The following is a 20526-nucleotide window of genomic DNA, read 5'->3' as shown; positions in this document are numbered from 1 at the left end:
TGCCATCCATCCCCAAATGTTCTCTATGGGATTGAAATGAGGGGAACATGCAGGATGGTCCAAAAGAGTGATGTTATTCTCCCTGAAGAAGTCCTTGGTCAAGCGAGCATTGTGAACTGCAGCGTTGTCGTGTTGAAAAACCCAACTGTTACCACACAGACGAGGGCCCTCAGGCATGAGGGATGTCCGCTGCAAAAACTGCATCCGTTTGACGACCCTGCACCACCTGAAGCTCTGGTGTTCCACTGAATGAAAAAGGACCCCAGACCATGATGGACCCCCCTCCACTGTGCCGGGTAGAAAACATCTCAGGTGGGATCTCCTTGTCATGCCAGTAACGTTGGAAGCCATCTGGACCGTTAAGGTTACATTTTTTCTCATCAGAGAATAAAACTTTTTTCCACCTTTCAATGTTCCATGTTTGATGCTCCCTGGCAAAGTCTAAACAGGCAGTTTTGTGCCGTTGAAGGAGACGAGGTCTTTGAATTCGTTTTTTGTTTTTTTAAACCCTTTTCCCCGCAGATGCCAGAGGGAAATTAGCATCTTTTTATACATCAAAACATTTGACATTTTAAAATGCTTGCAAACAAAAATAAAAGGATTTGAAGTTTAAAAAAAAAATGCAAACAAAACAATTAAGAAAATAAAATTAAAAAAAAGCTTTTGTCTGCAAATCAAAAATTCTCAAACTTTTTTTTCCCCCCAGAAGTTTAAAGCCTCATTTTCGGGAGAATCCCCACTTACTCATCCTGACATGCACATACATTGACAGGTTTTCAGTGTGGAGATTGGAACACTAATATAAATTAAAACTTTAAGATTAAACACTCTTAATACACAACAATCATCAAATGTACTTATTGATATAACTCACAGGGCAATGAACAACTTCATGCCGTGTCTCCTTCCTTCTCCGACTGTGCTGAGCCGTTCAGGTGCTCCCGTAATTGTTAGATGGTATTTTTCATTTCATGAACCAACCAGAGGCAGATTAAAAAAAAAAAAAAAAAAGTACTTAGCAGCCATTGGTAAACAACTGGTTCAAAAACTTTATTGCAGATTAAATTAGTGTCCATACATCATATGGCAACAAAAAAAAAAAAAAGGAAAAAAAATTCATCTGATGGACTGAGATAAGGCAGTCCTCAGAGATCGGACGATCTTGTCTTTGGGCTTTTTGGGGTCCTCCTCGAAGCTCCTCCACAGGCGGATGGTCTCATCCGCTGCCACGCTGGCGACCGTGGAGCAGTCTGGGCTCATGGCCATACTAAGGATTCTGTCCTCATGTCCTGAGAAGACAAGTGCATGGTTAACAGTCACATCAGCAGGTATATTTGCACACAATCATAATAGCTATTTTATCACTTTATAAAAGATTACCACGAAGGTCTGCCACTTTCATCAGGGATGGGTACTTCCAGATGATGATATTATTGTCTGCATAACCATGTGCCGAAACCAGCTCCTTGTAGTTTGGAGCAAACACAAGGGCCGTGACCTGAAAAGACAAAACTGGAGTTCAAACCTTTAAACCAGAAACTGTCGTTTCAAATGATGTGCCAAGGAATGAATGGAGAACCAACTCAGAGCAATTCAATTCAGCAGATTCCATGCAAACACGCCCTCTAGAACAGTGGTCCCCAACCTTTTTTGACCCACGGACCGGCTTGTGTTCCCACCAATCTCCCCCGGACCGCGGGCTGGGGTCGTACATTATAGCGATCTAAATTTATGTTATTATATAAAACTAAGACATGAATAACATCCAATTAAAAGCACAAAATGAATGGCGACCCACCATCCACCAGTTCAAGTTCCAGCCAAGTGTTTCCAGAGAGATGATTACATCGCTGTTTGACGTGTGTGGTAAAAGGCAGTGTGCTAGCATGAATTAACTTGACACAAATGTGCTCATTAGCACTCAATAAGTCATCAAAACTTACCTTTATGCGTTCCCACATAGTATCAGCATTTGACACCAAATATGAGGTGAAAGAAAAATGGTAAAAATACAGTAGTAGTCTCTGTGCGGCATGAGATAAAGTTAGCACACACACAATGGACATGCGTCAAGTGAGACGGATGTGAGAGAGAATCCGGCCACTTTTCAAAATAAAACATTACAAAAATTAAATAATGGAAATTATTTTTTTTTCTGTGTGGTCCGGTACCGGGCCACGGCCCGGGGGTTGGGGACCACTGCTCTAGAGGTTATGAACAGTACATGCATGATGGACCCTCTTTCACATTGCTCTAAAAAGGCACCTCCCTTGCAAGTGACTTAGACCAGTGGTCCCCGAACTCATGTACCCCCCTACACCTGCACACCTAAATCACACAGTGGAGACATCTTTCATGTATATTACGACATTTTAAAAATCATGTATTTTTTTTTTTAAACTGCATACATATGCTACTAATTTAAAACCGAGAGAGTATTAGAGGGGTAAGATATCTCCTGGCAGGTTTGCCTTCTGTTTGGTGGATTTATTTATAACAAGGGTGACAAGCTGTGGTGAACTGATTTTTATGCTCATTTGCTGTGCTTTGGCTTGCAACAGCATTGGAGAAAAAAACAAACAAAAAAAAAAACACCATGCAACTGTTACACGTAAACACAATTTAAAATAATTATGAAAAAAGGCACATAACATACAGAAATCAGTAAGTAAATGAATTCAATACGAGGCTTATTGCTGAGCCAGATGGACATACGAGCACATAGCATGAGAATATGCACCAAGCAAAAATACACAGCAGCACAGAGCTAACATTAGTAAACTTCACCTCTGTGCATTTACGCACAGCATTAACATTTGTGAACAAGGCCGAGGTGAAAGGAAGAATAGAATCTACACGTCTCTGTGCAGCATTGAAGAAAGTCATACACCAGTCTCGACCGCCAAACAAAGTGGACACAACGCCCAAAGAAGACATTCATGAAAGCATAATTTAGGTGCACAATTGGGGGCTTTCTAACAGTCAGTGCATCCAGTCAACAAATGACTCATACAGCTCAGAAAACACCAATTAGTCACAGCACCACGTAAGACCACCAGCTCACATTTAGCACACAATAGAAATGATCTTGAAAAATCTTCAACATTAAACACTTTATGCACGTCAAACTTACTTTGCTCATCTAACACACAACTTCATGCCGTCACCTTTCTTCTGCAGTTTACTAAGTACTTATTGTACCTGCTGTGGGTGTGTTCACATGAGGCATTCGCGCGTATTACGTAAATCTCAGTGTTCGGTGTTAGTAGTCAAGCAGTTAATTTTTATCTGCGTACCCCACTTTGGGGACATGGGACTTGGACAATGTAGCAGTAATATCTTATATGGTGGCCACTTACTGTGAAAGTGACATTTCAGAAATATAATTAACAAAAGTTGAAACTAATTTACATTTCAGAACAAACATTAACAAAAGACTGAACAAATTACAGTTACAACCTGGAAAGTGGATATTGTATACCAAAGCCCAAACTGACAGCTTGGTTAACTTGTCTTTTTGTTCATGGCCACAAATTAGTCATTTCCTCATACCGCTTCATCTTAATCAGTGGTGTCCACGGTGCGGCCTGGGGGCCCCATCTGTCATCTTTGACATGTATGCCAGTGGCGCATGTGTTAGGCATAATGCGTTTACGTTAAATCACGCTAGGATTAAAACCACAGGAACTTCCACACTGGTGTCCGTGTCTCCATAAGAGTTCACAAAACAAGAACCCAAATTTATTACAATTTACAAAGCCTGGTCTGTTGCCAGGAAACAAAATGGAAAAGTAGCTTAAGGTGTGGGGTGGGGTGGGGTGGGGTGTGTTAGTCTGCAACAGCTGTAGTCAAACTCGTGACGCAAAGTAATAAAACAGTGCTCGACATTAACCACTAGACTAAAGAGTCTTCTGCTGTTAACAGATTTTTAGGCAGAGCTATACAAGTTGATCTACTTGGAAATGCAGTATGAACTACTACTGCGGTGCAATTTAACAGGATGGTGATCATGTTTCCAAAAAAATTAATTTCATATGTGAAACCCAGAGAACAGCACAGCAAAACCAAGGATACATACAAGAATGTATTCCTTGCAGACTGGTTCAGGGTAAGAACAACGCATATACAAGTAGATGTTGGTCATTTTCATCTGCTACATTCATTAAGTCTGAAGCAGAGGATAAAGGCTCACTGCTGTTTGATTGCCTTGTTTTCAACCATGGCTTTTTATTCATCACACCATGCACACTGACACTTACAGTAGAGCTAATAGTTTCGACATGCAAAGTTATTAGCCTCCATTCCCGTCAATAAGGGCTTTGGTATATTTGGACTCCACTCTATGCCCACCACTTCAGAGCAGTTTTTTTTTTTTTTTTTTTTTAAATATATAAAAATACCTAAAGACATGCTCTGCTACATCTTTTAAATAAAGTCTGGAGCTCTACCAACTGCTCGTTACAATCACCAGACATTTTCTTCACAAACAAAATAGTGGCCCCACTGTGACTTTATTTTAAAAAAAATAAAAATAAATAACTTAGTTGACATGTGACTTGTTTTTGTTTTTTTTAGTCCCACCTTTTGTGTGTGCGCGCAAGTGTATTTTGCTACCTCTACATGTACTGTAAAGAAAATTTTACGGAATCTCTGTGTAAAAAGAGACTTGAGTGGGTGCTTGGCAAGTTTCTGCAAATGAATCAGAACAAATTTTAAGAAATCAGACATGCAGAGTGTTTTACCTGTGATTGGGTGTCCAGTGCACTGAGGCAGGAGCCACTGTTGATGTTCCACACTCTGATGTGACAGTCAGTGGAGCCTCCACCAGAGGCCAGGATGTTAGACTGCCACGGACACCAGGCCAGGGCCTACAAAAAGAAAACCCAACAAATAGACATTGACTACCAATAATACTGGCAATGAGAAGTGAAGACAAAGAGTACAAAAGGACAGTTTAACTTTTTTTGTCAAAAAAATAAATAAATAAAAAGAAATAGCTGCAAAGTACAATCCATACAGACTCACTCCTGCAGATGACAGCAATGTGCCAACAGTCAAACAACTGGAGAAGGCGTGAGGTCTACCACGAAACATTGTAATCAATTCTTGATTCCCTCCAAATTTCATCCTTTGGCACAATCCTGCTTTTAACCACTGATGTATCAGCCCGACTACTTTTACTTTAAAATTAGTCAACATGATAACCATTGTTTAGGCACTACACTAGTATGGAGTTCACAGCATAGCAAATAACGCAGGAAAATCTAGTGGCTCTTGTGGGAATTAGCCCACTTTCCCAAAGGCAAGACATGTATTTACATTTATTGTGCCAATTACAATGCCTCAAGCGGGAAACAAGCAATATGATCAATACCCTACAGGATTAAGTATTCTTCCATTCATTTTCTATGCCATTTATCCCAAGTAGGGTCGCGGGGGTATGCTGGAGCCTATCCCAGCTGACTTTGGTACACCCTGGACTGGTCGGCAGCCAATCACATGGCACATAGACGATTATTCATATTCATACCTATTGACAATTTCGAGTCGCCAATTAACCCAACATGCATGTTTTGGAATGTGGGAGGAAACCGGAGTACCCAGTGAAAATCCACGCACGCACGGGGAAAACATGCAAACTCCACAAAGAGATGCCTAAGCGGAGATTCTCCTGACTGTGTGGCAAACACGCGAACCACTTGGCCACTGGTCGGTTGTAAATATTTTTCTAATTTGGATTTTTTAAAAAGTGGGGGTCTTCATTTTTTTTTTTTTTAATAATTAGTATAAGTTTAATATTTTGTGCGAGAACCCACCTTGACCGCTCCTTTGTGGAGATCCCAGGTGCGCACCGAGGTGCTCATTTCCCCGCGGCCCTGTGATACGCGGGGCCAAATGCACACAGTGTTGTCGTTGCCTCCGCTGGCCAGGTAGCGGCCGTCTGGAGACCACTGGAGCCCGCACACCTCCTGCGAGTGACCTTTCAGGGTAAAGATGTGGTGGTCCGCTACCCTCACATCATGGTGGTGAATCTGTCCTGACCTGCTGCCACTGTGGGCAGGAAACGAGATGAAATTAGATTTGATGCAACAAGCACATTGGAGGTAAGAGACCAAACAAATACCTTGAAAGGATGTGTTGATTCCAGCTCATGCTGCAGACTCTTGCAGAATGGCTGGCCATGCTGCGCAGGCATTTCTCCTGCTCTACGTCCCACAACTACACAACAACGCATCATTAGTAACCTGCAAAATGTTACACGAAGCCCTATTAAATAACATAATGGCGCACACACTTACTTGGACAGCACAGTCACTGGTCCCAACTGCAAGGTAGTTTCCATCCTTGGCCCAAGACAGGGAACTGACATAGTCCATCTCCCGCTCCATGGTCATGAGGTGAGTAATGTTTCCTTGCGTAGCATCCCACAGATAGACGCTATTGTGGAGCGCCACAGCCACAACATTCCGACTGTTCCAATCGAGCAGATTCAAATCTACAATGAAATTTAAAAAATCACTATTTTTAACCACACTCACTTTTAGAACACTAATGTGTGGCAATACTTACAAAAATCATTCTTAAGCTCAGGAGCGTCAAGGATTTTTTCTGGCATTGAAGATATGTATCGTGTTTTTTTGCTGGCCATAGGAGTGACGGTCTGATTGTAGACGGACTTCAAGGAACTGTGCTGTCCTGTAAATCATACGTCGTCTGGTAAACCACTGGTGGTACATGGGCTCTAGCAGTACTCAGGAACTTTTTTTTTTTTTTATTTTAACAATAATAATAAAATTATATTAGACATACCAGTGTTCCCCATTTTGTGTGTCCCAATTAATTGTATTATATAAATGAATTGTATTTATTGGGGAATTACCGACCAGCAAATTGCAGTTTAGAGCTTCATTTTAAAAAACCAGCCAAGCAGTTTTGTGTTCTGCACTTTGTTCCCTTACTGTAGCGAATATGAACCAAACTGTGACCTTAAAACCAAAGTACGTATCAAACCATGATCATAGCATAATTTTCCACCCCTATCAATTAATACATTCTGATTATTGAAATGCAAGATAATTATCTGTGTCAATACTTACATATAATTTGATTTTTACAATTGTTTTCCAATCTACAATTGGAAAACAAATTTCTGGTGAATGTCATTTTTGATAGTCAAAGTCAATTATAATTTTAGACTACATTTAAGACAAACATTTTTGGTTATTTTATTTTGTCTCGTTTGCGATTTTATTCATCCATCCATCCATCCATCCATCCATCCATCCATTTTCTATACCGCTTCTTCCTCATTAGGGTCGCGGGGGCATGCTGGAGCCTATCCCAGCTGACTTCGGGCGACAGGCGGGGTACACCCTGGACTGGTCGCCAGCCAATCGCAGGGCATTTATAGACAAACAACCATTCACACTCACATTCATACCTATGGGCAATTTAGAGTCACCAATTAACCTCACCTGCATGTTTTTGGAATGTGGGAGGAAGCCGGAGTACCCGGAGAAAACCCACGCGCACACGGGGAGAACATGCAAGCTCCACACAGAAATGCCCAGGGGAGAATCGAACCCAGGTCTTCCCGATCTCCAAGCTGTTACTGTGTTGGCCAACGTGCTAACCACTAGATTCAAATTTATTAAAATTGTGTGCCCTGAGTAATCCCTGGGGATGTTTTGATACAGGTCATTTTAATGTCATAAAAAAAATGCCACAGGCCAATAAAGAGCTGTGGTGACAAATGGCCCCCAGGCTGGATTTTTAACACCACTCCACTGATCGCATGTTCGTAGCACCTGGTGTAACAAGTTTGAGAACCATCGTATTAAATTGCATAACATTTGATTTGCACAACAATATTAAAAGCCTCACCATCTGGGAGAGCGGCTGGTTTTGCACTGAACTGCAGGATGCGTGCTTCTTCTATGTCGAATCCATTCAGCGCCACGGACCATGCTTTCTGATGTTCCTTTAACAGAAAAAAAAAAAACATGGATTTCAACAACCACTGCCATTGGCCGAGGACACCTTTTGTCATTGCTTTTTTTAAATGAGTTTAATTTCTTACCAATGATGCTGCTGAAGTGTTGGTATCCTTAGGCTGATTCTCCTTTGTCAGCAGGAAACTAGCCACTTCCATTTGTTTTGTGTTCCTGACCGGAATGAAGCGGTCACCTCCCATCATCCTTGTCGGAGTTACTTTTCTCATCCGGCCTACAAATACAAATGTTGATTATAACGGTGCAAAAAACATGGTCGAGTTTAGACTAGGGTGTCCAATGTGCAGCAATGTGCAGCCCTGGGGCCCATTCTCATTAGCATTAAACATAGTACATTAAGAAGGAAGAATTAAAACTGAAGAATATAAATCAAGTGTCAAAAGTGGACCCCTGCATCCTTCAATTTTTCCCCTCAGTGTATCAAGTTTGGACACCACTGGTTTAGAGGACGGCATCCATGAATAAACTACCAAATATGACTCTCACATCCAACAGTACATTCACCTGGTGTTTTTCCCGGTGTCTTGGAGGAATTCATGGAGACATTAGCAGACTTCCCAGGGGACAAACCGTTCATGGACATGTTGGACGAGCTCGCCTTTCTCTGCCAGCGAGCAATCGGCGCATTTGTGATGGGCACGTCCAACTTCAGGGTGTTACTGATGTCGTTTTCCAAACCAAACTGTGCCATTGTGAGGAGTCCCTGGAAAACGGAGCCGCATAACCTGCCGTTTAGTCAAGCAAGCTAACCATCGTCATGCCAACACACCGGAGAGACGTTGAATGCGATGACATGTCGATTAAATAAACACTATGCTGCAATTTTACATTAAATATATACAGACATCCCAAACACGATGCTTGTAACCGCTGACGTATCGGATGCTACATTATTATTTACCACTAAAGACCACAACCACCGTCTCATGATTCCAAAGTACCCGATCGATTATATTTACGATAAACAAATCATGTAGCAAAACACACACATGTGTATATATTTACAAAAACTTACTTCTTTATCAACTGGCCACTTGTGTTGATCGAAGCACCGTCACACAGGGTAGACAAATCTCTCTGGTTCTCGCTCTCTCGCGTCTCTTTAAAAAAAATTTCAGACGCTTTCAAGACGCCACACGATTTAAATTCCACAAAACGCTTCGCGATTGGTTGTTCGGCCAACGGTCGGGGATGCTGGAATGTAATTGGCGGAGAAGGACTTTCGGGTGTGACGTACTGGTGACGGTTTAAAACAATATATATCGCCACCTTCTGGATAGGAGGATAGGAGGTAATACTCGTTCAATACACTTACAAGACAGTCCGCCGTTTACATAATATTTCACAGTAGTTATGACGTTATTTAAAAACTACTTAAATAGTATTGCCGCATTATTTAGTTGAATCAAATTGATTTCCAAACACCTAAAACAACCGAATCGAACATAATGATGAAACATTTGTTTATGTGTTCTTTGATCTAAAGTGGTCCAGATGAGATACAATCAGAGACAATGACCTGAATAAGTGAGAATATTCACAAACACGTTAATATAAAGGTAGTGCTGGAAATGGGATTACTTTGATTAACAAGGCGAAAATGAACCATTAGGCATGACATCTATACAGTTTCTACTGAAGAAATACATAGACTCTCAGTAGTAAGAAAAGTACTACTGCATCATACTTATTAACAGTTTCTAATATCGTTCCACTTGAGCCTATATTATGATGCATTGCAGTTTTACAAGTCATCGAACATATTGCTCTAAAGAAGAAACAAACAAAGCAGACAAGACAATTGTACATTTGCAAAAAAATAATAATATAGACGAATGTATTCAATAAAACATTACTGTATGATAATGGTACCAATGACAACTAGCCATTAAAAAGATAAAAAACTAACCTGAGATGTAGATTAAATTCTGATTTAAAATGGACGCACAATAAAATAAAACACAAAACAATACAACCATTGTACACAAATCATATTTTAACAATTTAACAAATTTAAATCATAACTACAATCATGTTTGGCACTGTAAGGCTCGTAAAAAGATACAATAAATTACTGTGGTTAAAAACAGTCTAAAATGCAATATGCTTACAGCCTTCAAAAGGGGTTATAATTCAAAAAGATGTTTGATATGTAAAATTCACTTGTTAAAAACAGACACCCCACTATTTTCAAATTTGTTTGTGTCTAAAATAATCAAAATCTCTATTCTTGGTGTTTGGTTGTAATACTGCAAGTCCACTGGTGCTGGTAGCGGTGGTGATATAAAGTAGGTGCTATAACAACAGAGGAAGAATAAATCCTGCTGGCAAAGAGAAATCAACTTCTTTATTTTATACCTCAGGGTTTCAATTCACACCCTTCTCCGCCGGGGGGGGGGGGGGGGGGGGGGGGGGGGGGGGCAACAGCAGCATGATTGGAATGATCCATCGCATGACAAGATAGTAGACTTTACGACTTTGGAATAGTGACCTGCACAGGTGCAAAAATAGCTTGTGCGGTTTAATGAGTGCGTTTACATTCTTCTGCATGTTTGCACATTAGCAGTATGTGTAACAGATGCATGATAAAGTGCTTAAAATAGTGTTGTGTTAGTGACCGCAATCCAGCAATTACTATAAAGGTGACTCCAAAGGGAAACATTGGGGTCAATTATAAGGTATGATAACCATGACACTTTATCTCTGGATTCAGTTCTGCCAAGTCCTTAGGGTAGTGTATGATGGATCCAATAACTCCTGTGAGAAAGGAACACAGTTTATCCAAAAACACACACATTAAGATGATAGATTGATTCATATAGAATGTTTTCTTACCTCCAGTGTGCCTCAAACCTAACCCAGAATGTGATAGAGACAAAACACATGACCATGTTTTAAATTCCCCCCAAGATATACCAACACCCATGAGACACACTTTAACAGAAACCAAAACTATGCTGCGTTCAAAGACACTGAGAGAAATTATTTTTAAAAAAGAAAGTAGTTGACTTACTTTGATTGGAGAGGATGAGGCTGATGCCAGAGAGCCCAGTAAATGCCAAAAGTGCCAAGATAGGGATCAAAAACTGCAGGAAAGGAACCTCTGGAACTACGAAACATTACAAGAAAATGTCAACAAAAGATGTAACATTATCATACTGTCTGAGACAAGGGTGTATCGGGACAACATAATCACCGTTGAGTACACGCCTCTATTTTAGCGATAACTGTAACAAAGGGAACACGGGGAACAAAATAAAAATCAAAAAAACTGGTTAGCTTTTGTGTAAACAGATTTAATGATTTTTACAATGAAACATAAAAAACTGCTAACACATAATTCTCTACTAAAAGACACGTGACTATTGGCACTTGTATACTTCTGTCCCTCATGCCGCTGTACCATACCAACGTTCCGTACACAAATACAAATACATGTACAGTTACACCCCTATCAGTAGTTGTCCAACTATAGAACCGTGAACCTCCTGAGGAAGAGTGCAGATGAGAGTCGAATTGTGTCAAGGTAAATCTCCATTGAATATACAGTGGTGTGAAAAAGTGTTTGCCCCCTTACTGATTTCTTGTTTTTGCATGTTTGTCACGCTTAAATGTTTCAAATCATCAAACACATGTAAATATTAGTCCGTGACAACGCAACTGAACACAAAATGCAGTTTTTAAATGAAACTTTTTATTATTAAGTGTAGGAGAAAAAAAATATTTACTGATTGGGTAAATCATTATTACAAGAAGATTTTAGAATAACTGCACTGTTGTCTATTGATTGAATTATTGTTGAGTGCCTTAAAATAAGTACAGTAGAGAGTTAACTGTTTAATCAATTAATCTAATGGGCCCTATTCCGTGCCTCCATTGCTGAGGGAATCGTTTGGGGCTGCGGCCGCAAGGTGGTCGGTGCCAGTCGTGGCGGCAAGCCCCGAACCCGATGGTGGACACTAGAGGTCAGGGCTGTCGTCAAGCTGAAGAAGGAGTCCTATCGGGCATGGATGACTTGTGGGACTTCTGAAGCAGATGATAGGTACTGGCAGTCCAAGCGGCACGCAAAAACTCGGGTGTGGGAGGAATTCGGTGAGGCCATGGAGCACGACTTTCAGTCGGCCTTGAAGAGGTTCTGGCGAATCATCCAAAGGGGAAGCAGTGCCCGGTCCACACTGTTTACAGTGGGGCGGTTTGCATCTGAGTGCGAAGCTTCTGGGATGAGACTCGGCACCTCCAAATCCGAGGCCATGGTTCTCAATCGGAAAAGGGTGGTTTGCTCCCTCCGGGTTGGGAATGAGGTCCTGCCCCAGGTGGAGCAGTTCAAGTATCTCAGGGTCTTGTTCACGAGTGAAGGAAGGTTGGAGCGTGAGGTCGATAGGCGGATCGGCGCAGCCTCTGCAGTAATGCGGTCGCTGTACTGGACCATCGTGGTGAAGAGAGAGCTGAGCCGGAAGGCAAAGCTCTCAATTTACCGGTTGATCTATGTTCCCACCCTCACCAATGGTCCTGAGCTTTGGGTTGTGACTGAAAGAATGAGATCGCGGCTGCAAGCAGCTGAAATTAGTTTCCTCTGTAGGGTGGCTGGACTCACCCTAAGAGACAGGGTGAGGAGCTCAGTAATCCGGGAGGTGCTCAGAGTGGAACCGCTGCTCCTTCACATCGAGAGGAGCCAGTTGAGGTGGCTCGGGCATCTAGTCTGGATGCCTCCTGGGCACCTCCCTGGTGAGGTGTTCCGGGCATGCCCAGCCGGGAGAAGGCCCCAGGTCAGACCTAGGACACACTGGAGGGATATTTCTCACAGCTGGCCTGGGAACGCCTTGGTATCCTCCCGGTGGAGCTGGAGGAGGTGGCCGGGGACCGGGAAGTCTGGACTTCCCTACTGACACTTCTGCCTCCACGACCCGGACACGGATAAGCGGAGGAAAATGGATGAATGGACCTAAGTCAAGTATTGAAATGTTGAAGGACTGGATCAAAGTAACCTTCACGGACATCAGCCACAAAATAATCTTTGTGTGTGGAGATTTCAATATTGATCTTCTGAATCCAAATAAGCAAAGCAGAATAGATGACTTTATAGATACAGTGTTCAGCTCTAGTCTATAATACATTCACTCATGATTCGATAATAACAACACAACCAGTGGTCTTTTAATTAATGACATCAGTGACCATCTTCCAGTGTTTATAAATATAATGAAAACTACAGGAAGAGAAAGGACATTTCAAAGATTACGAACAGAGGAAAGTATTGACGCTTTTAAGAACAATCTGGAAGAACAAAGTTGGGAGTGCGTGTATTTTGAAAATGATGTAGATGAAGCATATGAAAACTTTCTAAATATTTATATGAAGCTCTACGATAAGCAATGTCCATTAAGAGAAGTGTCTAATAAGCAAAAGAAGAGAAATCGGCCATGGATGACAAAGGGTCTGCAAAATTGTAAGAAAAAAAATGCATTATATAGGAGAGTTATAATACAAAAAACTAAAGAAGCAGAAAATAAGTATAAGACGTACCAGTTTCTCTGGAGAAAAAAACAATATTTGTAAGTGTTAAGATGGTTTGTCTCTCTTCCATTGTTAATTCCTTTTTTCTTGCCATTTTTGTAGCAACAAATTACTTTCTCCAGTACAATGCTGTTCAACTGATGTTCACGAAGGTATAGTACCACAGTGTGCTCCGAACACTGTTTTTATGCAGACAGAGGAGGTAGTAAGTACTCCAGAACTTGGAACACCTGTAGGAATTAGCTGTACCACCTGCCAAGGCTTGATCAACCTCCATTTCTGCAGAACAGCTTCAAATTGTCGATTTAAATGTTGTGGCCCCTGAAACAGGCTTTTTTGTACAATTCTGAAATACACATTATTTTTCAGTTTTGGGTAACCTTACCTTTTTTTAATCTCTGGCACTTCACAACTTACCTTTGTACCACTTCAAGCTATTCATTGGGCTTGAACGACTTGAATGTCAATAAATAACTGGAAAAATTCTGGTGTTCTCAAAGTTTTCACTGGTAGTAAATGATTGCTGAAATGTGAGGGGTGTACTCACTTTTGTGAGATACTGTAACTGAGGCACGGCATTATTTAGAGCGGAGAATGACAAATGTGATATAATGCATACCTGACTGCTCTTCGGAAAGCTTCAATTTCCTCATCAGGTTCATGCATTTGTCCTGAAGTTGGAGCGTCTCCACCACTGAGCTCCGCCCTACTCGCTCCCACAATGCTTTGAGGGCCACTGCTTGCTGAGTGTGAGGTGTCCAATCGCCGTTGTGGTTCAGAGACAGGTAGACCATCCCGTCAAAGAAAACACGATCTCTCCACTGCAGCTCAGACCCCTCCAGTATGCAGTCACGAGACCGAAGGACAGTTTGGTTCTCTGGGGTGTACAATAAGGGATATCAACAAATATTTATTTATAATAACTGATTCATAGGTCATCATTTTCTTACGCAGCAATGACGTCTGGTTGACACTGAGGAGAGTTAAAGGGAGTGAATCAGCTGACATGCTTTTAAGGATGCTGTTGAGCTCCTGACTGGTGCCAGGAAAGGAGTCTCCATTGAGAAGGGCTCGCTCAGTGATGGGCCGAGCACCCACAACGACCCACTGTTGGACCTGAACTGTGACCATATCTAAAACAGAGAGAGAGGTGAATATGATTGCCAAGTGTTTGCAATTAACAGAAGAAAGAAAGTACAGGTATGTTAAAATGTAACATACAAAGTCTAAAGTGCAGACAACAATGTTGAAGTATGCATTTATAATGTACCGGAATGTTTGGAATGACGGTATTCCCTTAAATCAGAAGTGTCCACAGTCTACACCAGGGACCATTTGAGATTCGTGGATTGATTTTTAGTGGCCCATGTCATGTCATGTCATAAAAATAAAACGAAAAAACATCACAAAGGTGAACCAGGGACAGACAAAACCTTTTGTTTCTCATCTCACCTTCTTTTGATGGCAAAGACAGCTTTACTTTCGGTTTTCATAGTGTTTTATTTGCCGATACTCTTGTACAATATCACAATAAAGTAGATAAACCTTTATCCTTTCCTTTAGAGTAGCACTGCTGATTTTGTAAGTTTACCCCACAGCAAAGATATGAACTCATACTCATGCCCAGAATTTTTATGGTAGGTTTACTGTAACACAAAGAAACAAGGTAAAAAAATCACAAAACAATAACATTAAATAAAGTTTAGAAAAAAATCATTTCCATTTAGGCAAACCTACCAGCCAGCAAGCATTCTGACACCCAGACCAGGTACTGTATGTGCCCATGAAACACAAGTTAGTCCCTTAGTCTGGTCCCTAGGAAAGTACAACACAGTATGTCTCTTCCATCAAACCTATCCACCACTATAGGCAAGACCAAAATGCTCTCAAAGGACTTCAGGTGTCGACCTACACAAGACTAGAATGGGATTCAAGACTAAAAAACTAAACAACAGAACATTCTGGACTGTTCTTATCTTTGTAAGTGAGTACATTTACAAAATCAGCAGGGGATCAAATTGTTGAGAAAAAGTTGAGAGCATTTGTCCATCAAAGATTGTTTTAAATGTGATTTCCAAATTAAAGAGTTTATAGAAGTGTTATTCCCGAACACATATGGAGTCTGACAGCTGCAGGAAGGAAAGACATGCGATACCTCTCCTTCACACACTTTGGATGTAGCATCCTGTCACTAATAGCGCTTCTTAGTGCAGTGAGTGTGTGTTGGAGGGCATGGGAGTTTTTGTCCATCATGGAGGAGAGTTTGGCTGTCAACCTCCACTTGCCCTCCTCCTACAGCGGTTCCAGAGGACATCCCAGGAAAGAGATAGCCTTCTTTATCAGTTTGTCCAGCCTCTTCCTGTCAGCTGCTGTGACGCTGCTCCCCCTGCGCCCCAAAGGACCTCAGCTTCCTGAGCAGATACAGTCTGCTCTGACCTTTTTTGTGAAGTGCAGTTTTGTTGTCAGTCCAGTCCAGCTTATGGTTCAGATGAACACCTAGGTACTTAAAAGATGTCACCATCTCAATGTCCTTTCCCTGGATGTTCACTGGTGATGGGGGGCTGTGGGGGCGCCGACGGAAGTCCACAACCAGTCTCTTGGGCTTGTTGGCATTTATCAGGAAGTGGTTTGTTTGGCTGGCACCAGTTCACGTAGTCCTGAATGAGTTCTTTGTGCAAAACCTAAATTCCCCAAACTCAACTAAATGGTACTGCAACAGTGGTTATTAGCTAATTTTCGGCTTTGTTATCAGTGTGCCTTCACATAATAGGGGGCGTTTTACGCGTTCGTCATATTAGTCTACTTCCACTCAAACATATAGCCATCACGGCTTGTCTATTTTACAAAAAATAAATAAGTAATTATTATGGAGCGTTATGAGGAGTTAGCAAAAGATTATGACTGATGCCATCAACACTGATGCCGCAAATAGATTGAGGGAGGACCGCTGACACAATAAGATAAGATTTGCCTTTATTAGTCCCACAAGGGGAAATTCTAGAATAATGCTTAGCATGTAATGTGCAAATTAACACTAATTAATTATACTTACTACACCCTACTTGTCTTTTCATTTATTAACACTCAACATTGCACAACTTTGACATTTTAACACTTATCCATTTAAATAAATTGGAGCAACAACTGTCTGTTCTTCCATCCATCCATTTTCTTTACCGCTTAATCCTCATTAGGGTCGCGGGGTCGCGGGGGAGCTGGAGCCTATCCCAGCTGACTTCGGGAGACAGGCGGGGTACACCCTGGACTGGTCGCCAGCCAATCGCAGGGCACATATAGACAACCATTCACACTCACAGTCATAGGACAGCCTATGGACAATTTGGAGTCACCTGCATGTTTTTGGGAATGTGGGAGGAAGCCCGGAAGCCACGCAAACCCAGAACATGCAAACTCCACACAGAAATGCCCAAGGGAGAATCGAACCCAGGTCTTCCCAATCTCCAGGCTGTTCCTGTGTTGGCCAACATGCTAACCACTAGACCACCGTGCGGCCCCCTGTCTTTTCTTAATCTTTCAAATGTCTTTTTGTTGTATCTTGTTGTGGCCACTAGATGGCAGTGTTGACGTGAATACTCAAGCAAGGGTTGCTGTGACATCTACGTCTGCTAACATTGGCCTAATTATTAATATTTCATATTGCATCCTATTCCTGGTGCCCGTGTGAGCATGTTGAGCGTATTCCTTCGGCTGAAAATCTATCTATACATCTATAAATGGAAGTTTAAATGTTACATGCGTAGTACCCCAGGGGTCAATACTGGGACCAAAACTGTTCAACTTATATATTAATGACATCTGTAAAGTGACAAAAGACTTAGTAGTAGTAGACTTAGTTAGTATTATTCGCAGACGATACTACTGCCTTTTGTTCTGGAGAAAGCACACAAGAACTAATTTAAAAAGTCACAGATGAAATGACTATGCTCAACAGATGGTTTGCTGAAATAGATTATCCTTGAACGTAAGTAAAACTAAAATAATGCTATTTGGTAATCGCAGAAAGTATACACATGCGCAAATAGAAATTGGCGGTGTGGACATTGAAAGGGTGAACGAAAATACATTTTGGGGGATCATAATAGATAAAAATATGAGCTGCAAAACTCACATTAAAAATATACATATCTCAAACTAATTATATACAAGGTGGCGAGAAATACCTCAATATTGAATAAAGCAAAATTTGCCCTTGACCAAAAATCACTCCAGACTCTTTATTGCACTCAGGTATTCCCATATCTAACTTATTGTGTAGATATATAGGGTAATAACTATAAAAAAATAATCTTCACTCTCTAAAACTACTGCAAAAAAGATCAGTTAAGATAATCCATAGTGCCTTGCATAGAGAACATACAAATCCTCTATTTCTATAATTACAAATATTAAAATTCGCTGGTCTAGTAAATTTTCAAACAGCTAAAATTGTGCATAAGGCAAACAACAACCTGCTACCCAAAAATGTCATACAATACTTTTCAACAAGAGAGGAGAAATATTATCTCGCGGAAATACTAAACTTAAAACAACGCTAAAATCCAACAGCATTTCGGTATGTGGAATCAAATTATGGAACGGGTTGAGTAAGCAACTCAAACAAAGCACGAAGATGAGTGATTTCAAGTTTGCGAAATACAAGGAAGAAGAGTCTTGAATCACTTTGTACAAAATGCTATCTCTAACGACTACGACATTCATTATTCGTTCTTGTTAGTTCATTGTCAGTAAGTTACCATGATGATACAGCTGCTCTAAAAGAGGGCTACCTTCGTTGAACAAGCAAGTCCGTCTTTCCACTCAACACCGCTGGCTATCGCGAGTGGATAACCACTAAAGTCGCTTTGCAGAAAATAAAATTCCACAAAATTCTCCCCACATCACATTTTGATATCCCAGTTGACCGTGAATGTTTTTCGTCCTGGTAAAGTGAACAATATATTCAGGTTTTTCACCCTAGTCCCTCATGATTGCAATCGGTCAAAAAGCATTCCAGTAGGAAGCAACTCAACATTATTTCCATATTGTCAACAATATTTCCACAAGCAACCTGTTGACAGTGTCCAGGTGTAGAATCTACACACAAAAAAACTGTTATAAATGTTTTTCAGCCTTTACAATAAAAGGACATACAGTATACGGGCGTTTCTTACCGACTGGAACCGGGAGACCCAGCAATAAATCAGCCAACATTATCAAAACAATGCCAGGAAAACGCATGTCTTTTCAGCTTCAATCCTCCAAAGTCTGCAACAGACAAAATCCAGTAAAGCTGTATGTTTATATGGTTGTTTTTAAGACATTTAATGCGCGCCAACCTAGCCAAAAACAACTAATTCAACGTCTTACGCGGAATTTGACCGACAAGAACGTCAATGCACTCCTGTACTCCACTGCTACTATCCCAAGGAATGTAATTTTTACGAAGGTTTGTAAACATACCATCGAATTCAAGCTTCTGATTGGCTGGCTCAATTTAAACCAGAAAGTACGTCCCACCCTTTTAGTTCTCTTGACACATGCCAGCAGGAAATGTCAATATAAACGCCATATTCAACCACTTTTGTCATTATGCAATTTATGTTTATTCTCCTAACTGCATTTTGGAGGTTTATAAAGTTGCCTTTACCCATCTTACTGATAAAGTTGAATTAATTTACTTTTGTTTCACTTCTTTAACATCTGGCTTATAGATGCAGTGCTGCAACACTGCAAACAACGGTAAAGTGAAATTAGTGAAGCATCCCTGCTTTGCCTTGCTAATGTTTTAGGTGACTAGCCATCAAGTGAGGTGCATACTGTCTGTTGCCATAGTAACTGGCTAACTTTGTGTAAATTATTTAAAACAATTGTCATACGTGCATGCATGTATTCCAGTTGGATTCATTCAGATAACAAAAACATTCACCAGTTCAGTAGTTTGGTTTAAAACTTTTTGCAGTAGATTCCATTCTTTTTCCCAGTATGTCCTTGAAAAACAGCAGAGCAAGGGTAGGGAACCTACGGCTCATGAGCCAGATGTGGCTCTTTTGATGACTGCGTCAGGCTCTCAGACATTTCTTAACATGACAAAAGGGATGTATTTGTTTTTGCTGACCTTTTAAAGAAAAACATTACAGAAATCAGTGCTAAAAATAATAACATAACTACAAAATACAAAGCATTCTCATGCATTTTAATCCATCCATCCATTTTCTACCGCAATACAAGTGGCCAGAGCCAATGCCAGCTGTCCTTCTGATATTTTCCGGGTCGGTCACCAAAACTTTATTATTATTGGATAATGCGGTAGTCTAGCCGGTCATTGAGAGGTCAAGAAGTCAAATCAAATAGTCAGCTAGCTAATTCAGCTGAGCAAACCCTTTTGACGAATAAGATGGCGAAAAGAAAGAAAGATGAGGAGTACTGTGCAAAACGATGCAGCACCAGAAGTCACATTAATGGTAAGAAGTATTTTGTTTATTATTGGCCAGCTTCAGTATAACAACGTTATTAAAAATAATAAATTCAGAGACTTTTTATATTCTAAAATTATTTGTCTTGCTTTAAAAATGCACACATTTAGTTTATTTAGTGTTAAAAATATATGTCTGTCAATTAAGTATATTTAAAAATATGTGGCTTTCATGGTTCTCTTGGCCAAAAAGGTTCTCGACACCTGGTATAGAGGATATCTGACCGTCTTTTTTTTTATAGAGGTCTTAAAAACTGAGGAGCGCGCCTGTCCTTGGCGGTTCTGTTTTAACGCCAGACTGCGACTAAACTCTGGCGCCATCTTGTGCTATATCGTTGTGTCCCGTTCGCTGGTTTGTTTTGTTTATTTATTTAGTGTTAAAAAGTATAATATGGTTTTCAATTAGGTATATTTTAAAATATGTGACTTTCATGGTTATCTTAGCCTAAAAGGTTCTCGACACCTGGAATAGAGGATATTTGACCGTCTTTTTTACAGAGGTCTTAAAAAACGAGGAGCGTTCCTGTT

At 40.7% G+C, this 20526-nt stretch overlaps 2 protein-coding genes across 3 annotated transcripts; both read right to left on the bottom strand.

The window, feature by feature from the left end:
* Positions 1 to 1042: 1042 nt before the first annotated feature.
* On the bottom strand, positions 1043 to 9144 carry cdc20 (cell division cycle 20 homolog). Its single transcript, XM_054767911.1, has 11 exons — positions 9028 to 9144; positions 8517 to 8715; positions 8081 to 8226; positions 7885 to 7981; positions 6571 to 6696; positions 6300 to 6496; positions 6125 to 6219; positions 5817 to 6051; positions 4743 to 4868; positions 1381 to 1498; positions 1043 to 1289 (listed from the first exon to the last, which is right to left on the bottom strand). Exons 2-11 carry the CDS (start codon positions 8701 to 8703, stop codon positions 1117 to 1119), a joined length of 1500 nt encoding a protein of 499 aa, XP_054623886.1. The 5' UTR covers positions 8704 to 8715; positions 9028 to 9144; the 3' UTR covers positions 1043 to 1116.
* Positions 9145 to 10429: 1285 nt separating this feature from the next.
* Positions 10430 to 18948, bottom strand: LOC129177919 (uncharacterized). 2 transcript variants are annotated; one of them, XM_054769537.1, is made up of 7 exons: positions 18894 to 18948; positions 18698 to 18791; positions 14477 to 14659; positions 14146 to 14403; positions 11026 to 11121; positions 10848 to 10865; positions 10430 to 10769 (listed from the first exon to the last, which is right to left on the bottom strand). In XM_054769537.1, the coding sequence occupies exons 2-7, from the start codon at positions 18762 to 18764 to the stop codon at positions 10684 to 10686; spliced, it is 708 nt and encodes a 235-aa protein (XP_054625512.1). In that variant the 5' UTR covers positions 18765 to 18791; positions 18894 to 18948; the 3' UTR covers positions 10430 to 10683. The 2 variants fall into 2 exon arrangements, with proteins under 2 accessions (XP_054625512.1, XP_054625513.1); XM_054769538.1 differs by lacking the exons at positions 18698 to 18791; positions 18894 to 18948 and adding exons at positions 14797 to 14845; positions 18314 to 18652.
* Between the last annotated feature and the right edge of the window lie 1578 nt (positions 18949 to 20526).

This window comes from Dunckerocampus dactyliophorus, chromosome 2, assembly GCF_027744805.1.
Source record: "Dunckerocampus dactyliophorus isolate RoL2022-P2 chromosome 2, RoL_Ddac_1.1, whole genome shotgun sequence".
Lineage (NCBI taxonomy): Eukaryota > Metazoa > Chordata > Actinopteri > Syngnathiformes > Syngnathidae > Dunckerocampus > Dunckerocampus dactyliophorus.
Note: the sequence above shows the minus strand (reverse complement) of the source record. Positions and strands in the feature narration are given on the sequence as shown.

Excerpts from the sequence above, each read along its gene's own strand:
- cdc20 (XM_054767911.1), bottom strand. The coding sequence starts at position 8,703 with ATGGCACAGTTTGGTTTGGAAAACGACATCAGTAACACCCTGAAGTTG. Across the intron at positions 6,697-7,884 it reads ACCAGCCGCTCTCCCAGATG|GACAGCACAGTTCCTTGAAG; the intron begins GTGAGGCTTTTA and ends TATGATTTACAG. Across the intron at positions 6,220-6,299 it reads CCAGTGACTGTGCTGTCCAA|TTGTGGGACGTAGAGCAGGA; the intron begins GTAAGTGTGTGC and ends GTTGTTGTGTAG.
- LOC129177919 (XM_054769537.1), bottom strand. The coding sequence starts at position 18,764 with ATGCGTTTTCCTGGCATTGTTTTGATAATGTTGGCTGATTTATTGCTG. Across the intron at positions 14,660-18,697 it reads GGGTCTCCCGGTTCCAGTCG|ATATGGTCACAGTTCAGGTC; the intron begins GTAAGAAACGCC and ends TCTCTGTTTTAG. Across the intron at positions 14,404-14,476 it reads CAACCAGACGTCATTGCTGC|AGAACCAAACTGTCCTTCGG; the intron begins GTAAGAAAATGA and ends TGTACACCCCAG.